We start from the raw sequence: 13,716 nt of genomic DNA, 5'->3' as shown, positions 1-13,716 counted from the left end.
CCAATGAACTAAACCAAGCAACTGCTCCCTAGCGAAAATGCCCTCTGTATTAAAGCAGCACAGCCACCTTCTTCTACCCCTTCTCCCTGCATAGTGCAATCTCTGAGGCAAGTGAGAGTACTGGCATGGCAGGCAGTAACTGCTGGCTGATCAGGGTTTGGGTGGGGGGGGTGTGAATCCCCCTGTGTATATTTTAGGCAAGTGAAAAATCCCCCTGGCATCTTCAGGTGAGTTCAGGGAGCTACAATCCTATTCATATAGGCAACTGCAAAAACTGTATTAAAGGGCCTTTTCCACCCTTTATTTTTGTTTTCTCCCAAGGTCAGTATACTGTCCATCATCCCACACTGGCTTGACAAGCCATTTAGAGACACTCCCCACAGCCTGGACAGGTGTGTTGCAGGAAAGGTGAGCATAGGCATGCTGCTCTCCCCTCCATGCTCACCCCCACCTTGTACCTAGACTGCTTTTCTCTGCCATTTATCTCAGCTGAAATATCCTGCTATGACAGATGCTGGCCAGTTTTCTTCACTGTTCCTCCTAGCCAGTGAATAAAACTTGGGCCACTGAGGTGAAAAGCAACTCGTATTCTCCTTTCCTGCACTCATCTACTGCTCTCTCACCCTTTGCCATCTACAACAACTGGTTGCACTAGAGTTCAGAGCACATCCTAAAATGCAGGCACTGGTGATCAATCCAGACCAGAAATTCCAGCAATTCCCAGATACACAGGTTATCACCACCTCAGCATTTCTCCTCTATGTGCCAATATGGTCTCACTCTTAATAGTGTCGCAACAGAAAGGTGGCATGCACTGTGCAGTGTCTGCAGACCACTGACAGCTACCATGGGGCAGTCCTTGTCAGAAACATTAAGTCTTAGATAATATAACAATGCCAAATAGATGATCTGCTAGACGGGCGAGATGTAGTGAAGAAGGCAGTCCAGAAACAAACCCAACAATTTAGTAGATTTTTTAAAAATTTACTTTAATTTTAAGAGAGGATTTAAGTAAAGCGTAGAGAGAACAGTAGAGGAAGGGACCCCTGCTAAAGAACTAAAAAGGAAATGGGAAAGAATAAGAGATAAAAGATGAAATTGTCAAGCAAAAACAGAAGATGAGGCCACCTTGATACTAATAATGCTTTGGCCAATGAACACAGAGCTGGGGACCCCCTTAACACTTAAGAAACAGCACTTCCTTGTCTTGTGGAAACTAAGTGACAATGAGAAAGAGTGCATTATGTGACAACTTACAGGATCGTGGTTAATACTACATATATGGGGGAAACTGGGAAAGGAGAAACAGATTACAAAGATAACAAAGTAGGGAAAATATCATACGAGAACGTAACAGGAAGGTACCTTAGGTTTTCTTTCCCTTTTCTTCCATGCTTCTCACCCAGACAACCAAAATTTACCTCTGTCTTTTAACCTGTACATTAGAAACTAAAACAAGTGAAAGCAATCAATATTTTATTAAGAGCTACTGTTTCATCTGATTGAAAGAGTCATGTGATAACTCCAGTTAGATCAGAGGGAATGCTGACAAAAGATGAAAAACACTTCTAAATTTTGAGGCAAGAAGAAACAACACATTTGTTTACAACAAGGAAGCTTGAACTGCAAAAAAAAGACATTTGCATTCTATGAGAAGAGAACTTTCTGACTGGAGGTGCCTAAGCAAAGGTACAGATCAATTTAGGGAACCTGCAAAATCTCTCATTACAAACTTAAAAAGGCTGGCAAGCAAATCATTCCTGAGGAATAATTTTAAGTACAGTTGATTCCACTTTTGTTTAGTAGGATGGGCCAGGTGACCACTTGTACTCCATTTTTTCTATAATTTCTATTAAAAAAAGAGAGAACTTTTAAAAAAGGAAATTCAAGTTTTCATTATACTTGAACCTGAAGGTAGAAAAATATCATCTATATAGTTTAGACCATACTATCCAGATGAGAAATTAGTGACTTTTTATTGGTTTTGTTTATAAACTCAGAGATTAGGAATTAGCTCTTCAGAGGTGGAGTTGCATCATCATTGTGTGTGCTTGTGCCAGCAGAGCCCCAAATGTCAAGACCAGTCATAATACTGTAATGACTTCAGTACAATACATTTTATAATATCTGTGTGGCCAACATTTTAAACCATTAGACAGTAGATTGCTATTATGAACCTGAGGCTGCTAGAACCATGTCATCACATTGTAAGCAGGTCAGCACAGCTATAATAGATGTAACATGCCTTTCACAATAATATTCTTCCACATACTTGTCTCCTGCCTCAGAGCAGATGTTGTTACAGAACAGGACTTGTACAGAATCACAAAAATCCCTTCCAGATGGAAGTTTACTGTTTCCTTCCTAGAATCTCCTCCTTTACAACCCTTGTAATGCCTCCAAAGTTCCCATAAACTGGAGTATGCACTGGTTTAAGTTTCAGATGAAACCACATATATTATTGACTTAGAATGTAAACATCAAAAACACATTAACTTGATTTGCAGAAACTACACAAGAAATGCCCAGGAACAAACCCTACTGAAACAGAGTTGCAGAAATGTTGTGACAGCGCTGGCTGGGTTTATTATGAGACGGTGTCAAACCCTGGAAGAGACCTCTTGGAGAAATGGTCAATAAATCCATGTCTATGAGTGTTGAAAAGGCATTTGGACAGTGCCCTTAAGGCCATGCTTTCACTTTTGGTCAGCCCTGAAGTGGTCAGGTAGTGGGACTGGATGATTATTGTAGGTCTGTTTAAATTGAACTATTTTATTCTACTCAAATCTATCTTCTCCTACCTGCTCCTTTCCCGACCAGTACACACTGGGGAAATCTCTGAAGACAATTCTTCCCAGCCCTGCACTAGCAGAAGGCACTGAATACCCATAACCATCTCCCAGCCTAGGCAATGGCTCTGTCACCTTGTGGGAAGGAGGTGTATTTCTTCTGAGAAGGGTCAGGGCTGTGGATCATCTCAAGATAAAGGGACCATCTGCACAAATTTGCAAAAAAGCAATTGGCATGTGTTTTTTTAAAATTCATTCAACTGAGCTCAGCTCAACTGAGATAGGTTTTCACAGGATGGCAAACCACCACATCACTGACACCAGCAAGGCTCAAAGATCAAGCCTTCAGTCTGGTGCAGGATGTGCTTCTCATCTAAATGGTTGCAAATGTCTCAATTGCTGAGCAATACCTTTTGATCTTCTGGTGGATTGTTTTTCCTTACTTTGTATTCATTTTTAGAATTGTCTGAGCTTTTTCCCTTGCAAAAACATGCTAAAACACAAGAGCCTGAGGACAGCAGCACTCCCTCAGAGGGAAGGTCCATCTGGCCCAATACTCTGTCTCCAAAGTGTCCAACCACCAGTGTCTGAAGAAGAGCACATGAGCACTGAAGTCTGGTCCTGACAGGGTGGTGCTCACAGGCCTCAGTGGCAGGGACTGGCCTGCCCTGGGACCCCCAGCCCCACCACCTCCTGCCAAGGGCCATGGGTCCCTGCCGGAGCCCTGCTGTGGCTGTGCCCATCTCTGCCCCTGTCTCCTGGGTGGACCTGGGACCTGCACTGCAGAGCTGCTCTCTGGGGTGGAGCCCTCAGACCTGCTCAGACCTTGTCATGCAGAGCTCTGGGTGGCACAACTGCTCTGTCCTGCACTCACCCTGAGTCAAATGATAGTGAGACTGTTATGTGTCTGACACATCAGGGGGTTTTGAGGTCCAAAAAACACATTCAAGGACACATAACACACAGGTTATAACTGGAAGCAGGATATTATTTCAATTTTTATTTTTCTCCATCTGTTTCAGAGCTGATGCTCACAAGCACTAACACAAAATGCATGTGTAGCCAGGAGCAGGCTGATGCATTTCTTACTTGAAAACACATCCTTTGTAGTCTGGAAAAGGCAAATGACAGAGCTACAGAAAACAGTAGCAGGCATATAGGTCAGAAGAAAATATGTGTGGTATCATGAGGTATTTTCCAATGTATGACACATATCAATGACGGGCACATTGCAATCTTGCCTTCCAAAATTTGATCATTGCCGTCCTTCCCAGCCAGGGAAGGGATGCATGAAAAGCACTCTCGTGCCTCCCCTGTGCTTATGTTGCAGGCAAGAAAACTGAAAAGTGTCAGGTCTGGATGGGGAAGCAAGCCTGCAACCCCATCTCTCCCCCTTCCCCCATGAACCAGTGCCAATCTGACCCAAGGGAAAATTCTCTCCTGATGCCATTGCTGGTAATCAGCTATTAGCATGTGAGCAAGGCCTCACTCCTCATCCCACAACCTGGTCATGCCTTCCAGGATATGCCTAAACCCTATTCTCCCTGGAGCCATCTTGGTGCTTCCAAGAGTGGCCAAATGTCCTCAGCCTGATCAACCTGAGGGTCAAGAATCCTGGCAAGGCACCAGTGGATATTAAAAAGTCCTAGGACCCCTGACAACCTCTCTGCATCCTATTTCTTAGAGCAGCTGCCCCGGCTCCACAAGGGGCTGAGGACAGAGCTGTGCAGTGCTCCTCAAGAAGGTGTTCACTTGAACTTAGTAGTGCTATCCAGCTGAAAAGGCCAGACAGCTTCAGGCACCTACAGGGTTTGGCAGTTCTCCTCTGAAGGGCTTGCATTTGTTTCCCAAAGGCTGAGTGCCACTGGCAGCTGGCCTTGCCTCCAGTTTTCCACCCCTAGCCTCCTTCAAGTAATTCCACTGTCTTCTCAAGGACTTCCTTTTGGATGTCTGTGGCCTGGCTCCAGGCCAGCCTTGACAGTGGAACATGGGAGGATGCTCCCTTTTACCCTGCCCCTCCAAGGTACTGCTGCACTGCAGGGTGATGACACTATGACATGAGGGTGTCCCCTATGCACAGCCTTGCTTGTCACAGACCAGCCATCACCCCTCCACGCAGCATTCTTTGGACAAAGGCCACTCATGTCTCTGCGATGGAACTAATGTCCATGTTGCTACCTTGGGTTGTCTAATTCTCAGAGGACAATGAATGCAGGAACACCAACTTTCCATTTATGGACATTGAAATTGAAGGGGACTAACTGACAAATTATTATCAGCTTAATATTAATAAGTCCATTGGACATGACAGGATTCACCCCAGAGTACTGTGGGTAACTGTAGAAGACATTACAACATGACTACTCTCAATCATCTACAAAAGGTCTTAGGAGGCCCCACCAATTAAAAATTAGCCCAGGTTACACCAGTTTCCAAGAAAGGCAAGAGAGAAGACCAAGGAAACTACAGACGTGTTAGTCTAACCTCAGTACCTGTAAAAAATTATGGAGAAAATCATGCTGGGTTTTATTAAAAGACATTTGAAAAACAATGCAGTCATCAGACACAGACAACATGGGTTCACAAAGGGAAAGTCCCATAACCTTCTACGATAAGGTCATCTGCCTGGATGAAGTGAAGACACTGGATTTAAGCCCCCAGTTTTAATGGGGTTTAGAAAGGCTTTTGATACTGTCCCTCAAAGCCCCCTTCCAGACAAGTTTTCCAACAGTGGGATGAGCAGGTATGCAGTGCACTGGGTGATGAGTTGGTTGAAGAGCAGGGCTCAAATTATTGCAGCAAACAGGACATCTGGCTGGTGACCAGTTACCAGTGGTGTTCCTCAGGTTCTAGAGGCAGCTCAGGTCTAGAGGCAGCTCTGTTCAGACTCTTTATCAGTGATCTGGAGGCTGCAGTCCAATGCACAGATAGTTAGGTGATGATACCAAACTGGGAAGTGCTACTGACTCTCCCATGGGATAAGAGGCTTTACCTTGCAGAGGGATCTGGATTGATTGGAGTCTTGAGCAGTCACCAGGGACATGAAGCTGAGCAAGACCAACCAAATGCTGGATTCTGCACCTGGATGGAGTAATTGCAGACACAAGTCTGAACTGGGAGAGGAGTGGCTGGAGAGCAGCCCTGCAGAAGGGGGTTTGGGTTGGCAGGAAGCTCAATGGGATCAGCAGTGTGTGTGCCCTGGCAGCCAAGGGAGAAAACCTCATCCTGGGGTGCATCAAACACAGCATCACCAGCCAGCCAAGAGAGGAGATTATGCTGCTGAATTCAGCACTGGTGCAGCCTCACCTCAAGTACTGTGTGCAGTGCTGGGCCCCACTATTGAAAAAGGATGTGAAGGTCCTTGAGCATGTCCTGAGAAGGGCACTAAAGAAGGGGAAGGGGCTGGCAGGAATGTGCTCTGGGGAGCGCTGAGGGCACTGGGCTTGTCTGGTTTGGAGAGGAGGAGGCTGAGGGGTGACCTCACTGCTCCCTATAGCTTCCTGAGGAGGGAAGCGGAAAGGGAGGTACTAAGCTCCTCTTTCTCTCCCAGGGCCAGGACACATGGGGAATGGCTTCGAGCTGTGCCTATCGGAGGAAGTTCACACTTGACATGAGGAAACATTTCATGACTCCAAGGGTGGCCAAAACATGGAGTAGGCTTCCTAGAGAGGTAGATGATGCCTCCCGCAGTCATGCCTGTCAGTGTTGAAGAGGCATTTGGACAGAGCCTTTAAAGCCATGCTTTAATTTTGGTCAGCTCTGAAATGGTTAGGCAGTGGGACTAGATGGTCATTGTGTCATTGTAGGTCTCTTCCAGCTGTTTGATGCTATTCAATTAGAGTGGCTGGGTTCATCTTAGGTTGCAATGCAAGATGTAACCAAAAGTATGTATTCTATTATTATCTGTTAAAATCAGGTGGGGCAGTGTTGTTTATCTCTTCCATGACCCATCCTCCCTCCAGGGGGACATCTTCTCCTAGTGGGCCATTGAATCTCACTGCATGACTGATAAAATTGCATCATCCCATTGAGAGATGCTCCACCCAGGGGGAGGAGCAATTCTACCTGGATAAAATCTGAGATTTGGAACACTACAGTCAGCCGTCTCCCACTGGATTCCCAGAGGACGACCAGATCCATCTACACCACCACTGGACCTTTGGAGGAAAATTACACCCTTCGACAGGATCACTGCTTCAACACAACCACATCTGTTACTCCAGGAGGACTGCAGCCACCATTAATCAGACTACTACCACCACCCTGACCAACAGGGTGTAGGTTGTATACTGACTCTATTAGAGTTTTTGTACTACTGCATTTTCTTTAATTTTCCTATTAAATTGTATTTCTGACTTGGGATCCACTGCTGGTTTGCTTTCAAACCAGCACAGGGTTATAGAAGAGAGGACAAGGAGATAACTAGTGTTATACATTGGGTTATCAGCTTAAATGGAATTTTCCAGAGAAACCTGGGGATATTCAGCCTTTTCATTCAAGTAACCTTGTCCTTAGAATTGACTCAGTCAGCCTTGGTTACCAAAATATCTATTCTGGTTTCATTTTAAACACATTGGCATTTCATTAATTTTTATGGCTGGGATGTAGTCTCCTAAATCAATCTTGTCCTTTTAAAACTTTAATCCAGTTTGTTCAGCTGACTTTTGGCAGATTTAACAGATGCTACAAGCTCAGCATGCCCAACTTCCTGCATTTTGGGGCAAAAGTAATTGAAGAAATGTGATGACCAGAGCATTTTAATAGATGGCACACTCATTGATTCAAAATCAGGGTGCCAGAGCACATATGCTACCACATAAAGCACCATCACCTGGATGATGTGAAAGATAGAGTGGCAAATTATTATTTCCATATAACTCTCAGATTAACACTTCTAATGCAAGACCGAGATCTGCCCAATATGAGATTTTGCAGTTATTTAGCTTTTATCATATAAATAGTGACTAGACAGACACAACCTACTCTGTACAACTAAAATTTCTCCTAGACAGCAAGGAACTGAAGATAATGGTGGCATTATTAGAAAAATAGTTTACATAAATGAATCAGAGAATCACAGAATAAACTGAATTCAAAGAGATCCACAAGGATTGAGTCCAACTCTCAGGTCTGCAAAGGACCATCCCCAAGAGTCACACCACGTGCCCAAGAACATTGTCCAAACACTTCTTGAACTCGTAGGCTTGGTGCTTCAAATGCTTCCTTGGGGAGCCTGCTCCAGTGTCCAACCACCACCCTCTGGGGAAGAACCTTTTTCTAATATCCAACCTACACCTCCCCTGACACAACTTCAGGCCACTCTGTCAGGTCCTATCACAGGTCACAAGAGAAAAGATCAGTGTCTGCCCTTCTGCCCCTCATGAATAAGTTGTAGACTACTATAAGATCTCCCCTCAGTCTCCTCTTCTTCAGGCTGAAGAAACCGAGTGACCTTATCCACTCCTCATACTTGAAGCTTCTCCTCAAGGCCCGTCATGACCTTTGTTAACTCTCTTTTAGGGAGTTCTTTTAATAGCTTAATATCTTTCTTATATTGTGGCACCCAAAACTGCACACAGGACTTGAGGTGAGGCTGCAGCAGTGCAGAACAAAGGGGACAATCCCCTCCCTTGCCTGTTTGGTGATGCTGTGCCTGATGTACCCAGGACACGCTTGGCCCTCCTGGTTGTGAGAGCACTGCTGACTTACATTCAACTTCCTGTCGACCAGACTCCCAGGTCCCTTTCTTCTGGGCTGCTTTCCAGCTTCTTGTTCGCCAGTCTGTCCATGCATCCATGGGTTATCCTATCCCAGGTGCAGAATCTGGCACTTTCTGAACTTCATATGGTTGGTGATTGCCCAGCCTTCTCATTTGTCAAGTTCTCTCTTCAGAGCCTCTCTTCCTGAACGGGAGTCAACAGCTCCTCCCAGTTTTCTATCATCTGCAAACTTGCCTAGTATCCCTTATAGTCCTGTGTCCAAGTAATTTGTGAAGATGTTGAAGAGCACTGGGCTGAGGATGATATCATGAGGAACCCCACTAGTGACAGCTCACCAGACTGTCACCCCATTGACTGTAACCCTTTCATAGCAACCTGTGGGACAGTTGCTTACCCACTGCACAATGTGTTTATCCAACTGTGGGCTGGACATTTTATCTAACAGGACCCTGTGACAGCATCAAAAGCTTTACTGAAATCCAAAATGAAGGTCTTTTGTTTTAGAGCCACACCATATTTTTAATACATATGTTGCATCAATAAATAATAGAAAGTAATGCAAAAATGCTTTATAAAAGCATTGATTATAAGAACACATTCAGTAAACTGAAGGTACACAAATCAAATATAACCATCAAGATAAAAAGAGCTCTTTGTATTTAAAATCTCTTTAAGCCAGTATTACACACCTGTCACAATGCCATCCTACTCACACCATCAAGAATCAGACAAATCATACATTTTCAGCTCCTAGACAAAACTTACTTGTTGTCATCAAGTACCAAAACAAATCAACAAAACTCAATCATTCCCATTTGGGGCCTGTTTTCTTTTCTTTTTTTCTTTTTCTTTTTTTTGGTAAAGTTTCAGCAAAAATAATGAAGGATTTTATGTTGTATAGACATACATGAACTCAAAGCTAACCAGAAACATAGACATGAAAGAGTACACATGCACAGCTCATGCAATAACAACACATGGGCCAGAAAGGAGGAGGCAAGTATACAGAGCTACATGGTACTGTGACCTACTCTGTGTCAGATCACTGGTACTATGACTGTGTGAGGCCACTAACATCTTGAAAATAACCCTGTAAATAAGCAATTTGTAGACCACTGACATAAGAAATTACCACCACAGATACTATAAGGAAGCCAAAATTGCCAGATGCCTGACTGATACATGAAAATCAAACCAGACAAATTTCCCCTTTTTTAACATGATTTTTTAGCATGATCACCAAAGTGGAGGTAGAGCAGACCATCTGTCAGAGCCCAACAGCATCTTTGATTTGCACCCAAGGCACCCATCAGACTCAAGGCACCTGTCCTGGGGCATGAACAGTCTTTGAGAAGTACAGGTATCTCAGCTATTCACATTAAGGTGTTCTCTCTAGTATGCCCACACATTTCTGTGAACAGGTTCCCCCCCCCCCATTGGAACAGACACAGCTTGAAGCAGTACATGTGATTACAACTTGCACCAGTGCTTTTCCAGATGGTTAATCATAACCATACTGACAAAGACACAAGGAAACAAACAGTATTTTTAGGCTTCGACTCCAACTACGAACTCAAGTCAATTCAACTCACACCATAAAGTCATCAGATCTCTTTGAACTATTAAAGAAGATTTACGTGTTTTACCTGAAAACAGTTACAGTCCAAACCTGCAAGAATGGAAACGCATCATGACTTTGGTTTGAAAAGTCTAGTACTTTATAACCTGGTGAGCTAGACAGGAGTATTTGAAAGGGAAAATTAATCACTAGTCTGTGACAGCCTCAACTATTAGATTCTTTAACGCAATTATGTATAAGACATATTAATTGTTGCATTTTTTTTCTGCCACTGGAGCTCCACAAAATTCAATGTGTGGCAGTGAAGTATAAGAAATATGCTCATAAAATAATCTTTCTTAATTCCCAAGAGCCCTATTCCCTAAGCTGCATAATACAGGATATGCGCTAGCGGGGTATAAAGGTTTTATTAACCCTCAAAAGAGATGACTTGCAACATGTACTGACAAGTACGTCTGCAAAATTCATGCTGGCAACAGCTTTATTGCAAACTGTACTAACAGCAGACACAGCTGCTGTGCATAGTCATACACAAATGCTTTTCTATTGGGCCTAATATCTCTATCTATGATCCTGTTTTGAGACACCCAACAGCTACACAGGAGCTATTTGTGCGGGCCATTTATACCTATCAGCTTCCATTAATGAAGATGAACAAAACAAACAGTGGCCCAGAAGGCCCTCGTCTTTGGTCAGGAACTCCTGCAAATTCTCCCCGACTTCGCCCGTTGTTCATTTCTAGACTACAAGAACGCTAGAATCGCTACCGACTTTGCTAAGCAGCACAAGCTGTCAGCTGCAGAACATTTCGACCAGCCTCATGACATCCCGAGAAGCTCCCCAAAACCGCAGCAGCCGCTGAAGAAGGCGCGGGCTGCGCCAGCACCCCGGCCCCCGCGGGCTCCTGTCATCACACGCAGCGGTGTCTGTCACGCCGCGGCTGCAGCAAGGCGGATCGCCGCAGCCGGGGATGAGCCGGCGCGGATATTAAAGGAAAGGCAATCCTCTTAGGAGGGCTGGCGGCGGGCGCTGAGGCGAGGCGAGGCGAACCGAACCCGCGTTCCCCGCGCGGGCCGGGGCAGCAACGCGGCCACGCCGGGTGCGGAGCGGTGCCACCCCCGCGGGCAGCCCTGCGCCGCCTCAAGGGCGAGGGAGCAGCGGCCGCTTGGGGCCTGCGGCAGCTGCCGCCGGCAGCGCCCGGAGCGCCGCATCCCCGCGGGGAGCGAGCGGCCGGCGGGGGCCGGGGCAGCGCGGGCGCGGTGAAATGGGTCAGTTACGTAACAACGCCGGCGGCCCCGGCCCCCGCCCGGCGCCCCCGCGGGCAGGGAGAGGGGAAGCTGCAGCGGCGAGCGCTGGGGGCGAGAGGAGCCGCATCCTCTCGCGGACCCCGGACACCGCCGCCGCACTCTTCATCCCCCTCCGCCCCTTCCCAGCAGTTCCCCCGCCCCAGAGCGCACCTTCTCCTGGGCGCGGTTGAGGCGTTTCTGGACGTTTTTGGCGAAGATGCCGGTCTTCATGTCAGCCATGGCTGGTGGCGGGGCTTGGGAGGGTGGGGGGAGAAGGCGGGCGAAGCAGAGCCCGGCAGCTACGAGCGGCACCGGCGAGGCAGGAATGGAGGGATGGAGAGGAGGAGGAGGAGTAGAGGAGGAGGGCTTTAAAGACACAGCAGGGAGAGGCGTGGCCACCGCCGCCGCCTCAGGTGAGCCGCGGGCCCCCGCCTTCGTCCGTCCTCTGCCCCCCGGGGAGGCGGCAGCCGGGACCCCGCAGGGCGGGTAGCGTTGTCTTCTGGAGATGAGGCAATTCCTCTAAATAATAAAACATATCCAGAGGGATAATGGGGATGATGCTTTCTAGAAGTACAGCTGATGGCTGTGTCTACTACTGGCACAAGCCTCCTTGTACAGCTGGAGAACCTTAGACACCTACTTACTCCCCTAGAAGTTTCTGCCAAGTCAGAGTCACTCCCAGGTCCAAGCTCCTTTAACACTTTTCGCTGGTTTGGGGGCTGCAGCATCACGTGCAGTAAATGGGTGCTGTGGTTGAGGGACCTGTGCCCCCCAGCTTGGCCTGGACTGGGCTTCCTGGCACAGCCATCAGCTGTTCTGGAGTTACCATGCCCGTGCTGCTGAATGTGCTACACTTGCCATTCTCCTGCTCTCGACATCCACCTCCCATCCATTCCTTACTCCTGTCTCAGTGTAGCAACCAACAGCAGTAAACTGGTTCCAGACTGGTTTCATGTTTTTGATCTTCTGAAATTACAACTTCAAGTCAAAACTGAAGGGCAGTCATAACAAAAATCTCTGTCCTCCCCTGACACTCAAGCACCCCAAAATCTTCTAGGGATCATGTAGCACTAGTCACTCAAGGTTGACAAAGTCATCCTTCCTAGATACCAAGCCCCAGATTAATTTCTGGCATTTATTTCTGTTGTTTGCCCAACCATGGAGGTCCCCAATATGGAGAGTAGAAATCCAGCAGCAAACATAGCAAAGCAAGACAAAGCAAAACACTGGAACCCAACTCGCTTACCCTGAGCCTGTATCCTTCTCTAGGGAACTGTCCTATTTTCATAATACTTTTCATTGATTTTTCAAAACACAGATCAGAAGGTCTTCTACTGCCAAAAGAAAATGTCACATACATTTAGTAAGTCCAGCTGTGTTTCCTGAGATTATGTATTTCTGACATCTGCTCAGTCCCACGTGTGCCTGACACATTTTCCTGTACCATTAAGAAGTTGGTTTAACATGCCAACTGCAGCAGTAGTAATGTTTAGTAAGAGCAAGTACTTACTTAATTCTCTCGTAAATATTATTCAGAAAAAAAAAGTAATCGTACAAAAAACTCATGACAAAACCATGACAAAACCCCAAACCCAAAACTAATGCAGAAAACCAAAGAAAACATATCACAGCAACCAAGGAAATTATTTTGTGTAAAAGATTATGATAGTGTCTTACAATGCTGTTAAACTGGTGAAAGATCAAAACAAAATCTCAGTGTGCATAGGGCTCCCAAATTCTTTGAAGTATTTTTTCACATCTTCAGAGTATCTCCTTCTGGACAGTTTGGCTTCTGATTCCACCGCTTTAAGAGTGATTTAATAAAAATCATGAAAAGAGGTGTTCTTAACTGATTACTTATGCATTTTCTTCAACAAAGGGTAACAAAGGTAGGAAGTATTGGCAGAACAGAGTGCATTTTGTTGCCCTTGGGTTAGGAGAGGGAGGGAGGAAACTCTCTTGTGCCTTTTAGATCCCTGTTGTCTGATATAGTAGTAGAACCCTCATCACCAAGCCCAAAAATACTTTTTCATGCCAGTGGGTGAGGAAAATGGAGATGTGAACTTAGTCAGATAGCCAGTCTCTTCCTCCTCAGTCAGTTGACCTGCACTGGCTTTGCCCCATTTAATGGCCTTTGACAACAGCCAATGCTTTTTCACTGGCTGGTTTATCAATGTGTTGCTCTCCATCAACTAGATTTTGGAAAGTAATTATCAGCAAATGATCTGGCTGTTCTTTCCATACTCTGTCTGTTCTATATAAGATTTATTGTAATTAATACTTTAGAGAAAGTTTCTCCATTAAGATGCGTTTAAAAGCAGTTTTTTCTCTGCATATTGCTC

General features: G+C 45.7%; 1 protein-coding gene and 1 long non-coding RNA gene across 14 annotated transcripts in view; both read right to left on the bottom strand.

The window, feature by feature from the left end:
• AMPH (amphiphysin) overlaps positions 1 to 11,713 on the bottom strand; it is a 124,109-nt gene extending 112,396 nt beyond the window's left edge. For 3 of the 13 annotated variants that reach the window (XM_038125456.1, XM_038125475.1, XM_038125481.1), the window contains exon 1: positions 11,546 to 11,704. In XM_038125456.1, the coding sequence (XP_037981384.1) occupies positions 11,546 to 11,614 (69 nt within the window). In that variant the 5' untranslated portion in view covers positions 11,615 to 11,704. Of the gene's footprint in view, positions 1 to 11,545 lie in introns of all 13 variants that reach the window. The other 10 variants (XM_038125436.1, XM_038125446.1, XM_038125466.1 and 7 more) reach the window with 8 other exon arrangements.
• On the bottom strand, positions 155 to 5,937 carry LOC119696031. The gene is made up of 2 exons (XR_005255483.1): positions 5,782 to 5,937; positions 155 to 5,698 (listed from the first exon to the last, which is right to left on the bottom strand). It is a non-coding gene; the product is annotated as an uncharacterized LOC119696031 (long non-coding RNA).
• Positions 11,714 to 13,716: the final 2,003 nt, after the last annotated feature.

The sequence above is a fragment of the Motacilla alba genome, chromosome 2 (assembly GCF_015832195.1).
Source record: "Motacilla alba alba isolate MOTALB_02 chromosome 2, Motacilla_alba_V1.0_pri, whole genome shotgun sequence".
NCBI classification, from domain to species: Eukaryota; Metazoa; Chordata; class Aves; order Passeriformes; family Motacillidae; genus Motacilla; species Motacilla alba.
Note: the sequence above shows the minus strand (reverse complement) of the source record. Positions and strands in the feature narration are given on the sequence as shown.